A 15,588-nucleotide genomic window follows, 5' to 3' on the forward strand; every position below is an offset into this window, starting at 1 on the left:
AACGCATACGGAAACTTTACATGGTGTTGGTGAGTACAATATACTAGCCTTACTTGAGTACCACCCTTGTAAAGGCAGGAGCACTGCAGGGGCACGACCGGGGTACAATAGAAACTCTTCCCCTCCCCTCAAGCTATACAGATGCTCCCGTGAAAGAAACTGCATATTTGGTGATGAGATCAATCCATTTTTTATTGAGCACTGGTTGCGTCGAGCACTTATTTGCACTTTATCACTGTCGTGTCTTCTTGAGAATTATCCATCAGGTTTTAAGGCGGTTTATATTAAAAGTTATGTTTTATTCTAGTGTATAATTGTCTCTCCTCGCTAGTTCGTACAGTTCATATTTTTGGACAAATAGGAGTGTTCATATTACAAGGAACCCTTTTTTGAGTGCTATTATTATATGTATTTTATTATCCTGTAATAATTGTTGTTTCCTTTTCCCAGACCAGGAGTACTGGATTTAATGGGGGGGAGTGTGATGCCCCAGGGTCCTAGTTGTCACAGTGTCATTGCTTTTCCCACGAGGAGAGTGATGTCACGCTTGGAAGCGATGAAGGATAACTTTCACCAGGTAATCACGTACACACTACACATTCACACTCCAGGCCAGAGGCTAGAAGGGGGAGCTCTAAACCTGGTATAGGGTGAACTCCCCTATAAATGCATTCTTGTCTGGAGGGAAAGAGTCAGTTAGTGAGTGGATTGCCCCCAGTAAGGCAGTGGGGCACTCGGAGTCGGGCCCTTCGGTTCTTAAAGGGGTTGTCACAGTGGCTGACCCGGTCCGTGGCCCTAGGGGCGTCCGTTGATAAAAGGGGGGAAAGGTCTTTAAAGGGCTAATGTTCGTGACACCACCTGTGGTATTCAGTCAGGGTGACCGACGCTGCTTAGGGGTCTGCTGGGGTGATGTTATGGCAGCTAGATGGTATACCTTCCCACAGGTGAAGTATATCCCCAAGGCTTCCCGAAGTGTAGAGGGTGGATGGTGTGAGGCGCAGTGAAGAATGAGGACACAAGGGTGCAGTCTCTTTATCTTTTTACTGAAGGTTCAGCATCTACAGTCCAGAGCACCAGATCACAGGGCAGGCAGAGTCCGGCCGGTCCGAAGGCAAATCCAGAGTCCCCTTATCCAGGTGTAAATCAGTAGCCTTCTTCTAGCGCCTGAGTGTTGTAGTACCTTCCTGCTGAGCTTCTCAGTAAGGTCCTCACAACTGTTGTAGATGTTCTAGTTGTTATGTCTCTTTCTCTCTCTGTCCCACTGATAGTAAGGATAGGACAAACCCATATGACTGATGGCCTGAGGCTTTTTACAGGGACACTATCACGCCCTGGACCCCACAGTTGCCACCGTGCCTCCTGGATATATGGTCAGGCAACTAATATGGAACTAGCTGTCCTGCCAGTTGCTGGAGCCAGGCTTGGAGACGATGACTCCCTCAGTGTTACAGCTACCGGCTTCTACGACTCAGAAAGGAGGCAGCCTTTTACAGGGCAGAACTCCTTCTGGTTTCCTCTCCTTTTGCTATGACTTCATTTCTCACTCTCAGCAACACAATTCCCTTCAATGTCTCTTTCTTAGGATGCTGCTGCATTGGTAAGCAGGCGCAGCTCCGTGGCCTTCTGTCTAGGCCTCTGACAGGATCCCACCCCTGTCAGGGACCCTTCTGTCTGCAGCTACTAGATGTTCCTCCTTTCCTCTGTCTGCCTGACAGGTACTGCCTGGGTGAAGCCCAGTCAGCTATTGCCTAACTTCCTATCCAGACCACCAGTTTTACCTAATTGTGAGGAGTGCCCTAATAGATAGGAGCATAGCTCCCCCTGGTGGACTGGAGAGTGAAGTGTGCTGTGTGGTTTGTGATACCTGGTTTGTGATCTCCTTTATTGCCCTCAGACGTAATATCACTCCCCCTGGTGGAGGAATGACATTTTCTGCAATGACCAGGACCCTGTGGCGCTTCACTCCCCCCCTGTTAAATCCAGTACTCCTGGACTGGGAAAGAAAACAATAATACATTAGCAAAAGACATGCAATTTTTGAAATGCTTTAAAACAATTTAATTTAACTGTACGTCCCTTTGCGGGAGGTGAGAACACTTGAACATTGCAAGCAATAACATATTTACATGACTGCTTGGCTCATCTTGTATTAACTCTAAAATACTATTACCCGTACTATGAAGTGCAAACATTCTTATTCTTTATTTAAGTGCAAAACAGTTATTCTTCTCTAATTGCAAAGTCTTTTAACTAATTAACTAAGTACTCACTAAATGACTCACTGACCCCCATGGGTTCACTTAATTGAAACGCAGAACAGATATCGCCCCCTTACGGGCTCACTGTATCTTTCTTCCAATTTTATTCTCAGTACATCATTTTAACTATCTAACCTTAATTCTACCATATTAGCTACATACTACCAGCTATGTAAACATTACTACTATCTACTTTCTCTTTATTACATTAACTAACTATCTATTACTTCTATAATATATTAACTTTTCAACACAGTGCAACAAGTAACCAATCCCTTTAAGGGCAAAGTCAAGTCTTTTTCTGAGGTAGTGCAAAGCATTAATCACATCATCAAAATTCAAGTCTATTTAAAGGCGATGTGAGTGAGGGACCCGTGACGAACCCCCAACATTGGACTTGGGTGAGCTACAAGACGTGTAATCCTGACCTGGAATTCTGCCACATCAACGGGTTTTTCTTCAGGTCTGTAAAGCAAAACAGTTATTTTTACAGTAAGATTTCACAGCCATTTCTGTTAAGAGGCAGTCTCTGTAAAAGCCTCCTTTTGTAAAACCAGTAGAAAGCCCCTTTAAGCAGGTGCAAACTATTTACAGTGGACAGTTTGTGATCATGCAACAGTCCATGATTCTGCAGTTCTTTTGATAAAACTTGTGCAAAACTTAGGATCCCTTTAAGCAGGGGACCCCTTTAAGAGTTATCCCTAGACGGGTTCAGTACGTGAAAGTAGCAGCAAAAGATAAACAGTTAACTATTTACATTCTTTTCAGTCAACATTTACTTAGACGGCTTTAAGGGCTTTACCTTGCACACAACCCTTTTGGGCCTGGGAAAGGCAGAATCCAGGGCTACACCCCGTGCCAGATAAACACCATTGGTCTGTTTTTCAAGGATTGTTAGATCATGTGCAGCGATGGAGGTCTGTGTAGCTTGAGTATGGGCATTTGCAGCAGCAAAGGTGACGGCTGCTGCAAGATCAGTCACAGGAACGGAGTCAGCAGCTGTGGCAGGAGAAGTCGCTGGAGAGGAGTGCCCTGATAGATAGGAGCATAGCTCCCCCTGGTGGGCTGGAGTGTGAAGTGTGTTGTGTGGTTTGTGATACCTGGTAAGGTGATCTCCTTTATTGCCCTCAGACGTAATAGCACTCCCCCTGGTGGAAGAATGACATTACTGCAACGACAAGGACCCTGAGGCGCTGCATGAGTGAGTATTCTGTCAGAGGACAGAGAAGGGAGCAGAAAGACAAAGAGTGTCAGAATGTCTGAAGGGGCCATGTAGTCTGAGGTACTAAAGCTCCTAGAGGAAGAAAACAGTGAAGGAAAGAACAAGCTTGTGGAATGTGTGCAGGAGAGAAAAGGTGCAGGAGAGTGACACCAGTGGAGCAGAGAAGTGAATCAGCTACCTCTCTGGCTGGCGCAGATTCCGGTAGCCAGAAGACCGTGGCCATGCTAAACTCGAAGTGGCATAGCTGAAACCGGCAGGACAGCTGAACTGAACACCCAGGAGACACAGTGATACTTATAGGGCCCGGGTCATGATAGAGACCCTATAAAAAGGCCTGCTTCACCTGTCATACGGGTTATGTCCTAACCTACAGTATATGGGAGACAGTGCTCTGCAAAGTGTCAGATCAGCATCTGATTCTGTACAGGGATGTCACACCCTGGGACAAAGTAAAAAAGCTAAAAAAAAAAAAATTACATTGTGTAAAAATATATATATAAAAAAAAATCCTAAATAAATAAAAATAAATAAATATTGTTCCAATAAATACATTTCTTTATGTAAATAAAAAAAATATAAAAGTACACATATTTTGTATCGCGGTGTCCATAACAACCTGACCTATAAAACTATCACACTAGTTAACCCTTTCAGTGAACACTGTAAAAAAAAAACCGAGGCATAAACAACGCTTTATCATCATACTGCCGGACAAAAAGTGGAATAACACACGATCAAAAAGACAGATATAAATAACCATAGTACAACTGAAAACGTCATCTTGTCCAACAAAAAACGAGCCGCCGTATAGCGTCATCAGCAAAAAAATAAAAAAGTTATAGCCCTCAGAATAAAGTGATGCAAAAATAATTATTTTTATATAAAATAGTTTTTATTGTATGAAAGCGCCAAAACATGAAAAAATGATATAAATGAGATATCGCTGTAATCGTACTGACCCGAAGAATAAAACTGCTTTATCAATTTTACCAAACGCGGAACGGTATAAACGCCCCCCAAAAGAAATTCATGAATAGCTGGTTTTTGTTCATTCTGCCTAACAAAAATCGGAACGAAAAGCGATCAAAAAATGTCACGGGCTGCAATATGGTACCAATGAAAACAACTCGTCCCGCAAAAAACAAGGCCTCACATGACTCTGTGGACCAAAATATGGAAAAATTATAGCTTTCAAAATATGGTGATGCAAAAACTATTTTTTGCAATAAAAAGCGTCTTTTAGTGTGTGACAGCTGCCAAATATAAAAACCCACTATAAAAACTCGCTATAAATAGTAAATCAAACCCCCCTTTATCACCGCCTTAGTTAGGGAAAAATAATAAAATTTAAAAAATGTATTTATTTCTATTTTTCCATTAGGGTTAGGGTTAGAGTTAGGGCTAAAGTTAGGGATGGGGCCACAGTTAGGGTTGGGGCTAAAGTTAGGGCTAGGGTTGAAGCTAAAGTTAGGGTTAGGGTTGGGGCTAAAGTTAGGGTTAGGGTTGGGGCTAAAGTTAGGGATAGGGTTGGGGCTAAAGTTAAGGTTAGGGTTTGGATTAAATTTACGGTTGGGATTAGGGTTAGGGGTGTGTCAGGGTTAGGGGTGTGGTTAGGGTTATGGTTAGGATTAGGGTTATGGCTGTGTTGGATTTAGGGCTGTGGTTAGGGTTGGGATTAGGGTTAGGGGTGTGTTGGGGTTAAGGGTGTGTTGGAGTTAGGTGTGTGGTTAGGGTTGAGATAAGGGTTAGGGGCATGTTCGGGTTAGGGGTGTGGCTAGGGTTAGGGTTATGGTTGGGATTAGGGTTAGGGGTGTGTTTGGATTAGGGTTTCAATTATAATTGGGGGTTTCCGCTGTTAAGGCACATCTGAGGCTCTCCAAATGCGACATGGCATCCGATCTCAATTCCAGCCAATTTTGCGTTGAAAAAGTAAAACAGTGCTTCTTCTCTTACAAGCTCTCCCGTAAGCCTAAACAGGGGTTTACCCTCAATATATGGGGTATCATCGTACTCAGGACAAATTGGACAACAACTTTTGGGGTCCAATTTCTCCTGTTACCCTTGGTAAAATAAAACAAATTGGATCAGAAGTAAATTTTTTTGTGAAAAAAGTTAAAATGTTTTTTAAAACATCCCAAAAATGCCTGCGAAACACCTGAAGGGTGTTTTTGAGCACTTTGAGAAGTGCATTTTTTAGAATGGTGTCACATTTGGGTATTTTCTTTCATATAGACCCCTCAAATTGACTTCAAATGTGATGTGGTCAATAAAAAAAATGGTATTGTAAAAATGAGAAATTGCTGGTCAACTTTTAACCCTTATAACTCCCTATAAAAAAAAAATGTTGGTTCCAAAATTGTGCTGATGTGGGAAATGTTGCTTGTTAAGTATTTTGTGTGACATCTCTGTTATTTAAGGGCATGAAAATTCAAATTTGGAAAATTGCGAAATTTTCTAAATTATCGCCAAATTTCAATTTTTTTCACAAATAAACACAAGTAATGTCGATGAAATGTTACCACTACCATGAAGTACAATATGTCACTAGAAAACAATGTCAGAATCACCGGGATCCATGCAAGTATTCCAGAGTTATAACCTCATAAAGGGACAGTGGACAGAATTGTAAAAATTGGCCAGGTCATTAACATGCAAACCACCCTTGGGGGTTAATGGGTTAAATGAGTTTTTCAATTTAAGGAAAAAAAAGAGCTATAGATATTATAAAATAAAAAGACAACAACACCACATATTCCTCCTATTCCCCACTTCTCCAGTAAAGGTCGCAGATGGTACAACTGGCCCGTTTAGTGCAGGGTCATGATGCCAGTAAGTACAGCATGTGATGGCTGTGGCCAGTAATTGTCTGCAGTGGTCATATGACTGACAGGAGCCAACTGAGTATTTGCACTGGATTATCAAGGGATCAAAGAAGTGAGTAGTGAGTTTTTTTTATGTTTTTTTCTGATTTATTATTTATTTGCAGCTCTTTCCATAAATTTTACAAAAACTGACAACTAATTTAACTTTGTAGCATTTTGTTACAAATCTCTTTTATACCCAATATATAAATCACAGCAAACCTTTCACTGCCAGAAAAATATTGTGTTTTACTGTAAAAAACAACATGGAGTTGGTTTTGTTGGCTCCAATCACATGTATTTGTATAGGTATAGATGGCATTACAAGCCTCACTTTACTTCTGTAATAAAGTTAAAGGGGTTTACTCACAACATACATTATTTCCCCATCCACATGATAAATAACATAACATAGTAAGTTACTAAGGCCGAAAAAAGACATTTGTCCATCCAGATCAGCCTATATTCCGTCAGAATAAATCCCCAGATCTACGTCCTTCTAAAGAACCTAATAACTGTAAGATACAATATTGTTATGCTCCAGAAAGACATCTAGGCCTCTCTGGAACCCCTCGAATGAGTTCGCCATCACCACCTCCTCAGATAAGGAATTCCCGATTGTCACTGCCCTAACAGTAAAGAATCCTCTTCTATGTTGGTGGAAAAACCTTCTCTCCTCCAGATGCAGAGAATGACCCCTTGTGACCGTCACATTCCTTGGTATAAACAGATCCTCAGCGAGATATTTGTATTGTCCCCTTATATACTTATACATGGTTATTAGATCGCCCCTCAGTCGTCTTTTTTCTAGACTAAATAATCCTAATTTTGCTAATCTCTCTGGATATTGTAGCTCCCCCATCCCCTTTATTAATTTTGTTGCCCTCCTTTGTACTCGCTCTAGTTCCATAATATCCTTCCTGAGCACCGGTGCCCAAAACTGTACACAGTACTCCATGTGCGGTCTAACCAGAGATTTTTACAGAGGCAGTATAATTCTCTCATCATGTGTATCCAAACCTCTATTAATGCACCCCATGATCCCGTTTGCCTTGGCAGCCGCTGCCTGGCACTGGCTGCTCCAGGTAAGTTTATCATTAGCTAGGAAAAACTAGGTCCTTCTCCATATCAGATTTACCCAGTGGTTTCCCATTGTATAACCTTACATTTATTATTGTTAAGCCGCATCTGCCACCTTTCGGCCCAAGTTAACAACTTATCTGCCTACTCTCCCTCCCCATTACCAGAATGTGGGTCCCCATCTAGCATTCATCCTCACTGTCGTCATATAAAAATAGCTTAGCATGGTCGCACTTTTGTTCCATTCTTGTCTGGTGCCTACAAAGGTACAGCATTTAGGTATCTCAATGAGCCCCATAGACATGCACGGTCATATAGCTCCATTCAATTTAACCACAGTGAAGAGCATCAAGACCCTGCAATCTAGTGACTGGGAGGGGTCCTAGAGGTGTGGTCTTAAATGATCAGACATTTATAACATATTATGTGCATATCTAAAAATATGTGCCTTGGGTACACCCTTTTATTATCAGAAAAGCAGGAGCAAACCCACCACCTTACAAATACATGACATTTAAACTTGACGGTGCATCATAGGTTTTTCTCATGTTTCACTGGTTTACAATAACGATCTTTTCCAAAATATCAACATTTATGGTTAACCTGTTACAGCTCATATACCGTATTTAAGGTGTTACTACTTATAAAGTGTAGCAGGGTGTGGAGACACGGGGGGTCAGTGGGCTACTAGGTCCGTTAGCCAAAACCGCATGGACCAGGGATCGCCCAGCCGAAAGCCTGCTCTCCCTTTAACGTGGGCATAACGATACTCAGACAACACAGGGTAAAGATAAAACAGTGCAGCAATGCTTTATTGAACCACAAAACAGGCAGATAAATACACAGAACAGTCTCAGCAAAATTCCACAAGATGGAGCATATTACAGAGCCTCACCCTTCTGCTGATTCACCGGCATAATGGTAGATGTTGCTTCAGAGCTTCCAGTGTCACTACCCCACCTGTGGCACGCACACAGAAAGTAAAGACGACAAGCGTAGGAAGATGACAGTCCATTCAGTCCATACAAAGCCAGTTGATCCAAGGATCACAACCTGGCTTCATCTTCCAGAGTCAGTTACTCCACCTTTTGCATGCACACAGAGAGGAGGTAACGAAAAGCGTAAGAAGATGACAGTCCATTGAGGTACAAGGCCAGTTAACCTGAGAGTCACAACCTGGTTCTCAAATGGATCCATGGTTCAGCATTGGTCAATGGAGCAGATCTGTATTCTTCCAACTGGGGCAGAAAACCCCTAGGTTGTTTCTTTCCTGTAGAATGATAGATCCATGTCCCTCATGGTGGAGCCATGATTTAAAATGGCTGTTGTCCTGTCTCTGGTCCTTTTTGATGTATGGATGTCTTGGCAGAATCTCTGGCTGTTTCTATTTTTCAGTCTCTCTGTCTCTGAGTCTCTTTATAAAGAGGCATGTAGCCTATTTTTAGATTTAACAAGTGTCCTTCAGTCCAACATCACAGATAAGGGGAAGAATGGTCATGAAATCAAGTAGCACTACTTGATTATTTAATCTATTTGCATAGTTTTCCCTCTCTGCTTTCAAAGTCAACAAACTGGATCCATAACACAATGCATAATTAGCATATCAGCAAATATAACTAGTCATCAAAGATAAAAGCACACTATGTTATATGAAATATTAGCTTGACAAGTCAATATTACAGACTTACACAAGAAAAAGCATAGATAACAGAGTATTCTCCTTGGTTTGTTAAAATAGTCATCTGGTTAATTAAAATACAATCCTGTTTCTTCACACAGGGACAGAGATATCATTAGTGCAACCTGTGCATGGGCCCATTTACACCTCCATAGCAGATGGAATTATGCATTATGATGAGCTATTGGCCTGTGAAGGGTCCATATACTGTTCTTGCACAGGAGCCCTCCTCTGTCATTGCCCACCAGTGTAATTAAAGGGAACCTGTCACCCCGTTTTTTCAGATTGAGATATAAATACTGTTAAATAGGGCCTGCGCTGTGCGTTACTATAGTGTATGTAGTGTACCCCGATTCCCCACCTATGCTGAGAAATACATTACCAAAGTCGCCGTTTTTGCCTGTCAATCAGGCTGGTCAGGTCGGGTGGGCGTGGTGACATCGCTCTTTTCTTCCCCAGCTTTCCGTTGGTGGCGTAGTGGTGTGCGCATGTCGCAGTGACGAATCCACTGCGCGCACGTGAAGCAAAAGCGCGCGTTCTGCGCTATTGCCCCTGTCATTGGTGGGGGCGGCCATCTTCCTGGGGCCGCGCGTGCGCAGATGGAGTGCTCTGCTGCACGGGGCTTCAGGAAAATGGCCGCGGGATGCCACGCGTGCGCATTAGAGATCGCGGCGGCCATTTTCCCAAAGCCGAGATGCAAACTCGGCTTTGGGAAAATGGCCACCTCGATCTCTAATGCGCACGCGCGGCATCCCGCGGCCATTTTCCTGAAGCCCCGTGCAGCAGAGCACTCCATCTGCGCACGCGCGGCCCCAGGAAGATGGCCGCCCCCACCGATGACAGGGGCAATAGCGCAGAACGCGCGCTTTTGCTTCACGTGCGCGCAGTGGATTCGTCACTGCGACATGCGCACACCACTACGCCACCAACGGAAAGCTGGGGAAGAAAAGAGCGATGTCACCACGCCCACCCGACCTGACCAGCCTGATTGACAGGCGAAAACGGCGACTTTGGTAATGTATTTCTCAGCATAGGTGGGGAATCGGGGTACACTACATACACTATAGTAACGCACAGCGCAGGCCCTATTTAACAGTATTTATATCTCAATCTGAAAAAACGGGGTGACAGGTTCCCTTTAAGGAGCAGATTATTTTAAGACATCTGTATTTCAAGTGTAACATTTCTATTATTACAAACCAGGTAGGACCACTCATACATTGCTTGTCTTTATACTATATAAATGGGCACCAGTTTTTGTTTTAATGTGTGTTAAGTTTGGAAGAATACTTGTATGACATACTAAATAATGTCATGGATCTGATAAGTTGTAATTTCACTAAAAGGTATTTACTTTCAAATGCTTTTTTTTTTTACTTTTTTTTTTATTAATATACACACTAAAATGCAATTCCGTGTAATACCGTGCAGATCTCTTCAGTCAATATTTCCCTTTTCACTTATGCATTCCATTTTTTTTCTTATGTAGTGCAACTATGTACATATGTCTTTGAATATACATTTTAGTTTCTTGTCCGTTTCTTATTGTTTGCTCTCTGATATGTTTTCCCTAATACAGACTACATTTCCCATGATGCCTGTGGTTTTGTAATGGTGGTCTTCTTACATTGTGGTTGCTCCTATTTTAAGGGTGACATTGAATCTCAATCCTCTCCCACACTGTAGAGTCAAAAGAATTCATGAACCTGTCTAAGGCTATGTGTGCATGGCATCTTTTAGATGCCAAGTTTTTCTTTGATGTCATTATCCTGAAGTTGCTTTGCAGGCGGTTCTGCCTTCATTCTTGCAGCGGCTTTGTCACGGACATCTTTTGCCCTGTGCTCACAAGTATAGCGAACACGTGGTTTCTTAGCAGAGACCACCTCAAGAATGGACATGTGACTACTTTTAACCACTTCAGGGTTTACATACCTTGAATTGGTTAAATGATGTGGCACAAGATGGAACACGTGCACAGCAATGTCATTTTGACATTGCTGTGCACTAGGTTCATTGTATTGAGCGCTTTTACAGTACTTGTTCAGGTGGATTTGGGGGCAGAATCCTCCTGAAAAAGGCGTTGTATGCACATAGCCAAATGGAAATGCACAACAACAACAAACATTTGTGTTGTGCTTTTCTCGGAATGGACTCACAGTGCATAAATAAACTGTCTTTGTTGTCTAAAGCAACCAATTACAGTACAGAAAACATTTTATATTCTGTTTTTTTTAAATGAAAGCTATACAATAATTAATTTTTTATTAGTGTTTTTTTTATTAGGCAATTTTCTATACTCTCCCCCTCTTTCGCACTGTATTAGTCTGTGTTCACACAATAGATTCACCTTGTGTTTTTTCTCTTTATGCCATAATTGTGTATAAAACTTCAATGATTTTGACATTTGTTTTTTTAAATTGTGGCAAAGCAGTGAGTTTGAGCATGTGAAAAGAGCCTTAACATATTCTATTTTGGTTTTTTTTTAGTCAGACTCCTCTGCCACCTGCTGGTGATAGGTTTCTGCCTGTCAGCTGGTCTCCATACAGAGGATCACAGAGGGTAAAAATGCTTGGAGAGATTTAATTGGTGATGATGACATCCTGTATTTTAAAGGCATTCAGAGATTGACTCTCAGACTGCACATGAATGCATAAATTAGACTAGTTGTCAGACTGTAGACCACATGAAACAGTTACCCATAATTCAGGTGGAAAATGTATGAATGTAGCTAAACTGGGATTAACCAAATTACACAGCTAGAACTCTAAGCTTTATATGTGTAAAAAAAATATCTTCTGGAGTGCTATTTTAAAGGGAAACTGATAAGAGATGCATATTCCACAGCCAGATTTTTAAGTTATGTTTTCTCGGAACATTCGTACCTTCTCTCTCTAAGGCCTCATTCAGACAATCTTGTTTCAGGTACATGTTCTGTGATTTTCATGGATAGACTACGTACCCATGATAATCTATGGTGCTAGTCACATGTCCATTTTAATTAGTAAATTGTGTGTCGGTGCCAAACTCACAGAGACATGTCCATTTTTTCCAGTATCAAGGATGACAAGTGCCAATACAAGTCTATAGGTCTTTGAGAAACAGGTACAGCACACCGATGGCATCAGTGATCAGTATGCCATTCGAGTGCTGTCTGTATTTAACATTGTAATATAAAGAAGTTTTGTGATTTATTTATCCATCCATGAAAAACACAGATGACCACCTTGATGGTAAAAACAGACACACAAACCAGGCACTATAGTAAAAATGGTCACACAGACACTATACTGATAGTAAAAATGGAAAAATGGACCAGACTCTATGGTAAAAATGGAGACACGGATATTACACTGATCGTAAAAATGGACAAATGGACCAAGCACTGATGACACACTGATCCAAAACACTGATGACATCGATACCAGTTTTTTTTTTTGCATATGTGAAAAATACTATCATCTGAATGAGGCCTAAAGTATACACAGCTGCAATAATGCAGCCAGTGACTGATTCAAGTAATTTGGGCAGCGAGAATCATAAGACAGGTTCGCTTTAACTGAACAACTCATCCATCTTCAGAAACAGCAATAATTAGACACACTAATGCTGAGTCCTACTTGGGCTGCAGAATTCACAATAGATATCACCAACAGTACATTAAAAGGGTGAAATCTGTGTTGAAAATAAGTGACATTTCATCTGCAGAAGGTGCATGTTGCAGAATTTACAGCATGCTTGTGTTTCTGCTTTTAAAAGCTACTTATGTGTTAAACTTAAATTTTCTGTGGCTTTGCGGTGTGAAATCTACTCAACAAAATTACAGCAAATCCACTATGTATGGATTAACCATAACAAAATCTATAAAACTCAACTACAAAAACTTGGTACAAAAACAAGGCACAGTTTGCATGATATGTTACGCCAAGATTTTGACAAATGCATCAGTTTCCATTGATTTCCCTCAATTGCTCAGGTATATGGGTGACATAATGTTTGGCAATGTCCAAGTCTTCCTCTTCTTCTCCTGGAACCTATGGAGATAGAACAATAACAATAATACTGAATCCCTAATTTAGGAATTTACTTGTCATAGAACAGAACTGAATACTGAATACTGGATTATTTGCAGTATCTAAAACCAATGACATGACACTGAATTGATTGGTCCCATAAATAAACATTTATTTTGTAAATTATAAAAAATGTGATCACTTTTCTTTTAGAATCATTACAAAAATGTTTCTGTGTCTAGATATTGCAGTTCCCTACTTGGTAAGGCGCCTTCTGAAACATTAACAAAGAAGAGACGCTTTTATTAAATGAATACTCCCGGAACATTTATTTAATAAATCTTATTTAAAAACATGTTATGATTTGGCTGATTTCACAGAGTAAATTAATATTTATTTGTGGTACACTGCCTGTGTGGAAAGTCCTCATATGAGGTAGAGGGATATTTTCGACAACCCTTAGGTGTGAGTGTAATTTTTGCTCCCTCTATAGCTTCATCTCTTATCCCAACTTTTGGACATTTATTCATATTAGTCAGAATAAGAATAGGAAATGCTGTACTGTTTGTAATAGTAGTACAGAAAATATATATACTATATACCCACCCCAACAACTGAAGTCAAGTGTTTGCGATAACTGGCAATGAGTATTTTACAACGCTCTGGAGGAATTTTTGCCCACTCATCTTTGTAGAATTGTTAAAATTCAGACACATTGGAAGGTTTCCTAGCATGAATCGTCTTTTTAAAGTCATGCCACAGCATCTCAACTGGATTAAGGTCAGGAGTTGGACTACGCCACTCCAAAGTCTTAATTTTCTTTTTCTTAAGCCACACAAAGGTAGGATACCTGGTGTGTTTTGGTTCGTTGTTCTGCTACATATCCCAAGTGCGTTTCAGTTTGTGGTCACAAACAGATGGCCGGACATTCTCCTTCAGGAATTTTTGGGAGACAGCAGAATCCATGGTTCCATTTACCACAGCAAGTCTTCCAATTCCTAAAGCAGACTGCCACCATTATATTTTACTGTTGGTATGATGTTCCTTTTCTGAAATGCTGTGTTACTTCTACGCCAGATGTAATGGGACATACACCTTCCTGTTATGGACCTGGTGGTTAGGAGCACCAGGAACGACCTGATGGTTAAACTCACACAGGACAAGCTCTGGGAAGTGGGAGCTCTGCTGACCGCAACCCCTAATCCTATCACACAACTAGAAATAGCCGTGGAGCGTACCTAACACGACCTAGATGCCTCTTCACAGCCTAAGAGCTAACTAGCCCTAAAGATAGAAAATAAAGCCTACCTTGCCTCAGAGAAATTCCCCAAAGGAAAAGGCAGCCCCCCACATATATTGACTGTGAGTTAAGATGAAAGTCACAAACACAGAAATGAAACAGGTTTCAGCAAAGGGAGGCCCGACTTACTAAACAGACTGAGGATAGGAAAGGTATCTTTGCGGTCAGCACAAAACCCTACAAAAAGGCCACGCAGAGTGTGCAAAAAGACCTCCGCACCGACTCACGGTGCGGAGGTGCCACTCTGCATCCCAGAGCTTCCAGCTAGCAAAGCAAGGTCATGATAGCCAGCTGGACAAGGAAAACAATGAACAAATAATTAACTAGCAGGGACTTAGCTTCTGCTCGAGTAGACAGGTCACCAGAAAGATCCAAGAGCGAACTGAACCAGTACAAGAATATTGACAGCTGGCATGGAGTAACGATCTGAGTAGAGTTAAATAGAACAGCCAGCCAAAGAACAAACTACGTCACCTGTGGAAGGAACCTCAGAAGCAGCAGCTCCACTCACAGCCACCAGAGGGAGTCCATGGACAGAACTCGCCGAAGTACCATTCATGACCACAGGAGGGAGTTCGATAACAGAATTCACAACAGTACCCTCCCCTTGAGGAGGGGTCACCGAACCCTCACCAGAGCCCCCAGGCCGATCAGGACGAGCCAAATGAAAGGCACGAACTAGATCGGCAGCATGAACATCAGAGGCAAAAACCCAGGAATTATCTTCCTGACCATAACCCTTCCACTTGACCAGGTACTGGAGTTTCCGTCTCGAAATACGAGAATCCAAAATCTTCTCCACCACATACTCCAACTCCCCCTCGACCAACACCGGGGCAGGAGGATCAACGGAGGGAACCATAGGCGCCACGTATCTCCACAATAACGACCTATGGAACACATTATGGATGGCAAAAGAAGCTGGAAGGGCCAAACGAAATGACACAGGATTGAGAATTTCAGAAATCTTATACGGACCAATGAAACGAGGCTTAAACTTAGGAGAGGAAACCTTCATAGGAACATGACGAGATGACAACCAAACCAAATCCCCAACACGAAGTCGGGCACCAACACAGCGACGGCGGTTAGCGAAACATTGAGCCTTCTCCTGGGACAATGTCAAATTGTCCACCAATGAGTCCAAATCTGCTGCAATCTGTCCACCACCGTATCCAC

The 15,588-nt window shown here is 41.8% G+C and overlaps 1 protein-coding gene across 2 annotated transcripts in view; it reads right to left on the reverse strand.

Annotated features, from left to right (window-relative positions):
* Positions 1-9,891: 9,891 nt before the first annotated feature.
* Positions 9,892-15,588, reverse strand: part of RHCG (Rh family C glycoprotein) — a 236,053-nt gene continuing 230,356 nt past the window's right edge. For both annotated transcript variants that reach the window (XM_069766218.1, XM_069766217.1), the window contains exon 10: positions 9,892-13,130. In XM_069766218.1, coding sequence (XP_069622319.1) covers positions 13,041-13,130 — 90 coding nt within the window. In that variant the 3' untranslated portion in view covers positions 9,892-13,040. The remainder of the gene's footprint in view (positions 13,131-15,588) is intronic.

The sequence above is a fragment of the Ranitomeya imitator genome, chromosome 4, assembly GCF_032444005.1.
Source record: "Ranitomeya imitator isolate aRanImi1 chromosome 4, aRanImi1.pri, whole genome shotgun sequence".
Lineage (NCBI taxonomy): Eukaryota > Metazoa > Chordata > Amphibia > Anura > Dendrobatidae > Ranitomeya > Ranitomeya imitator.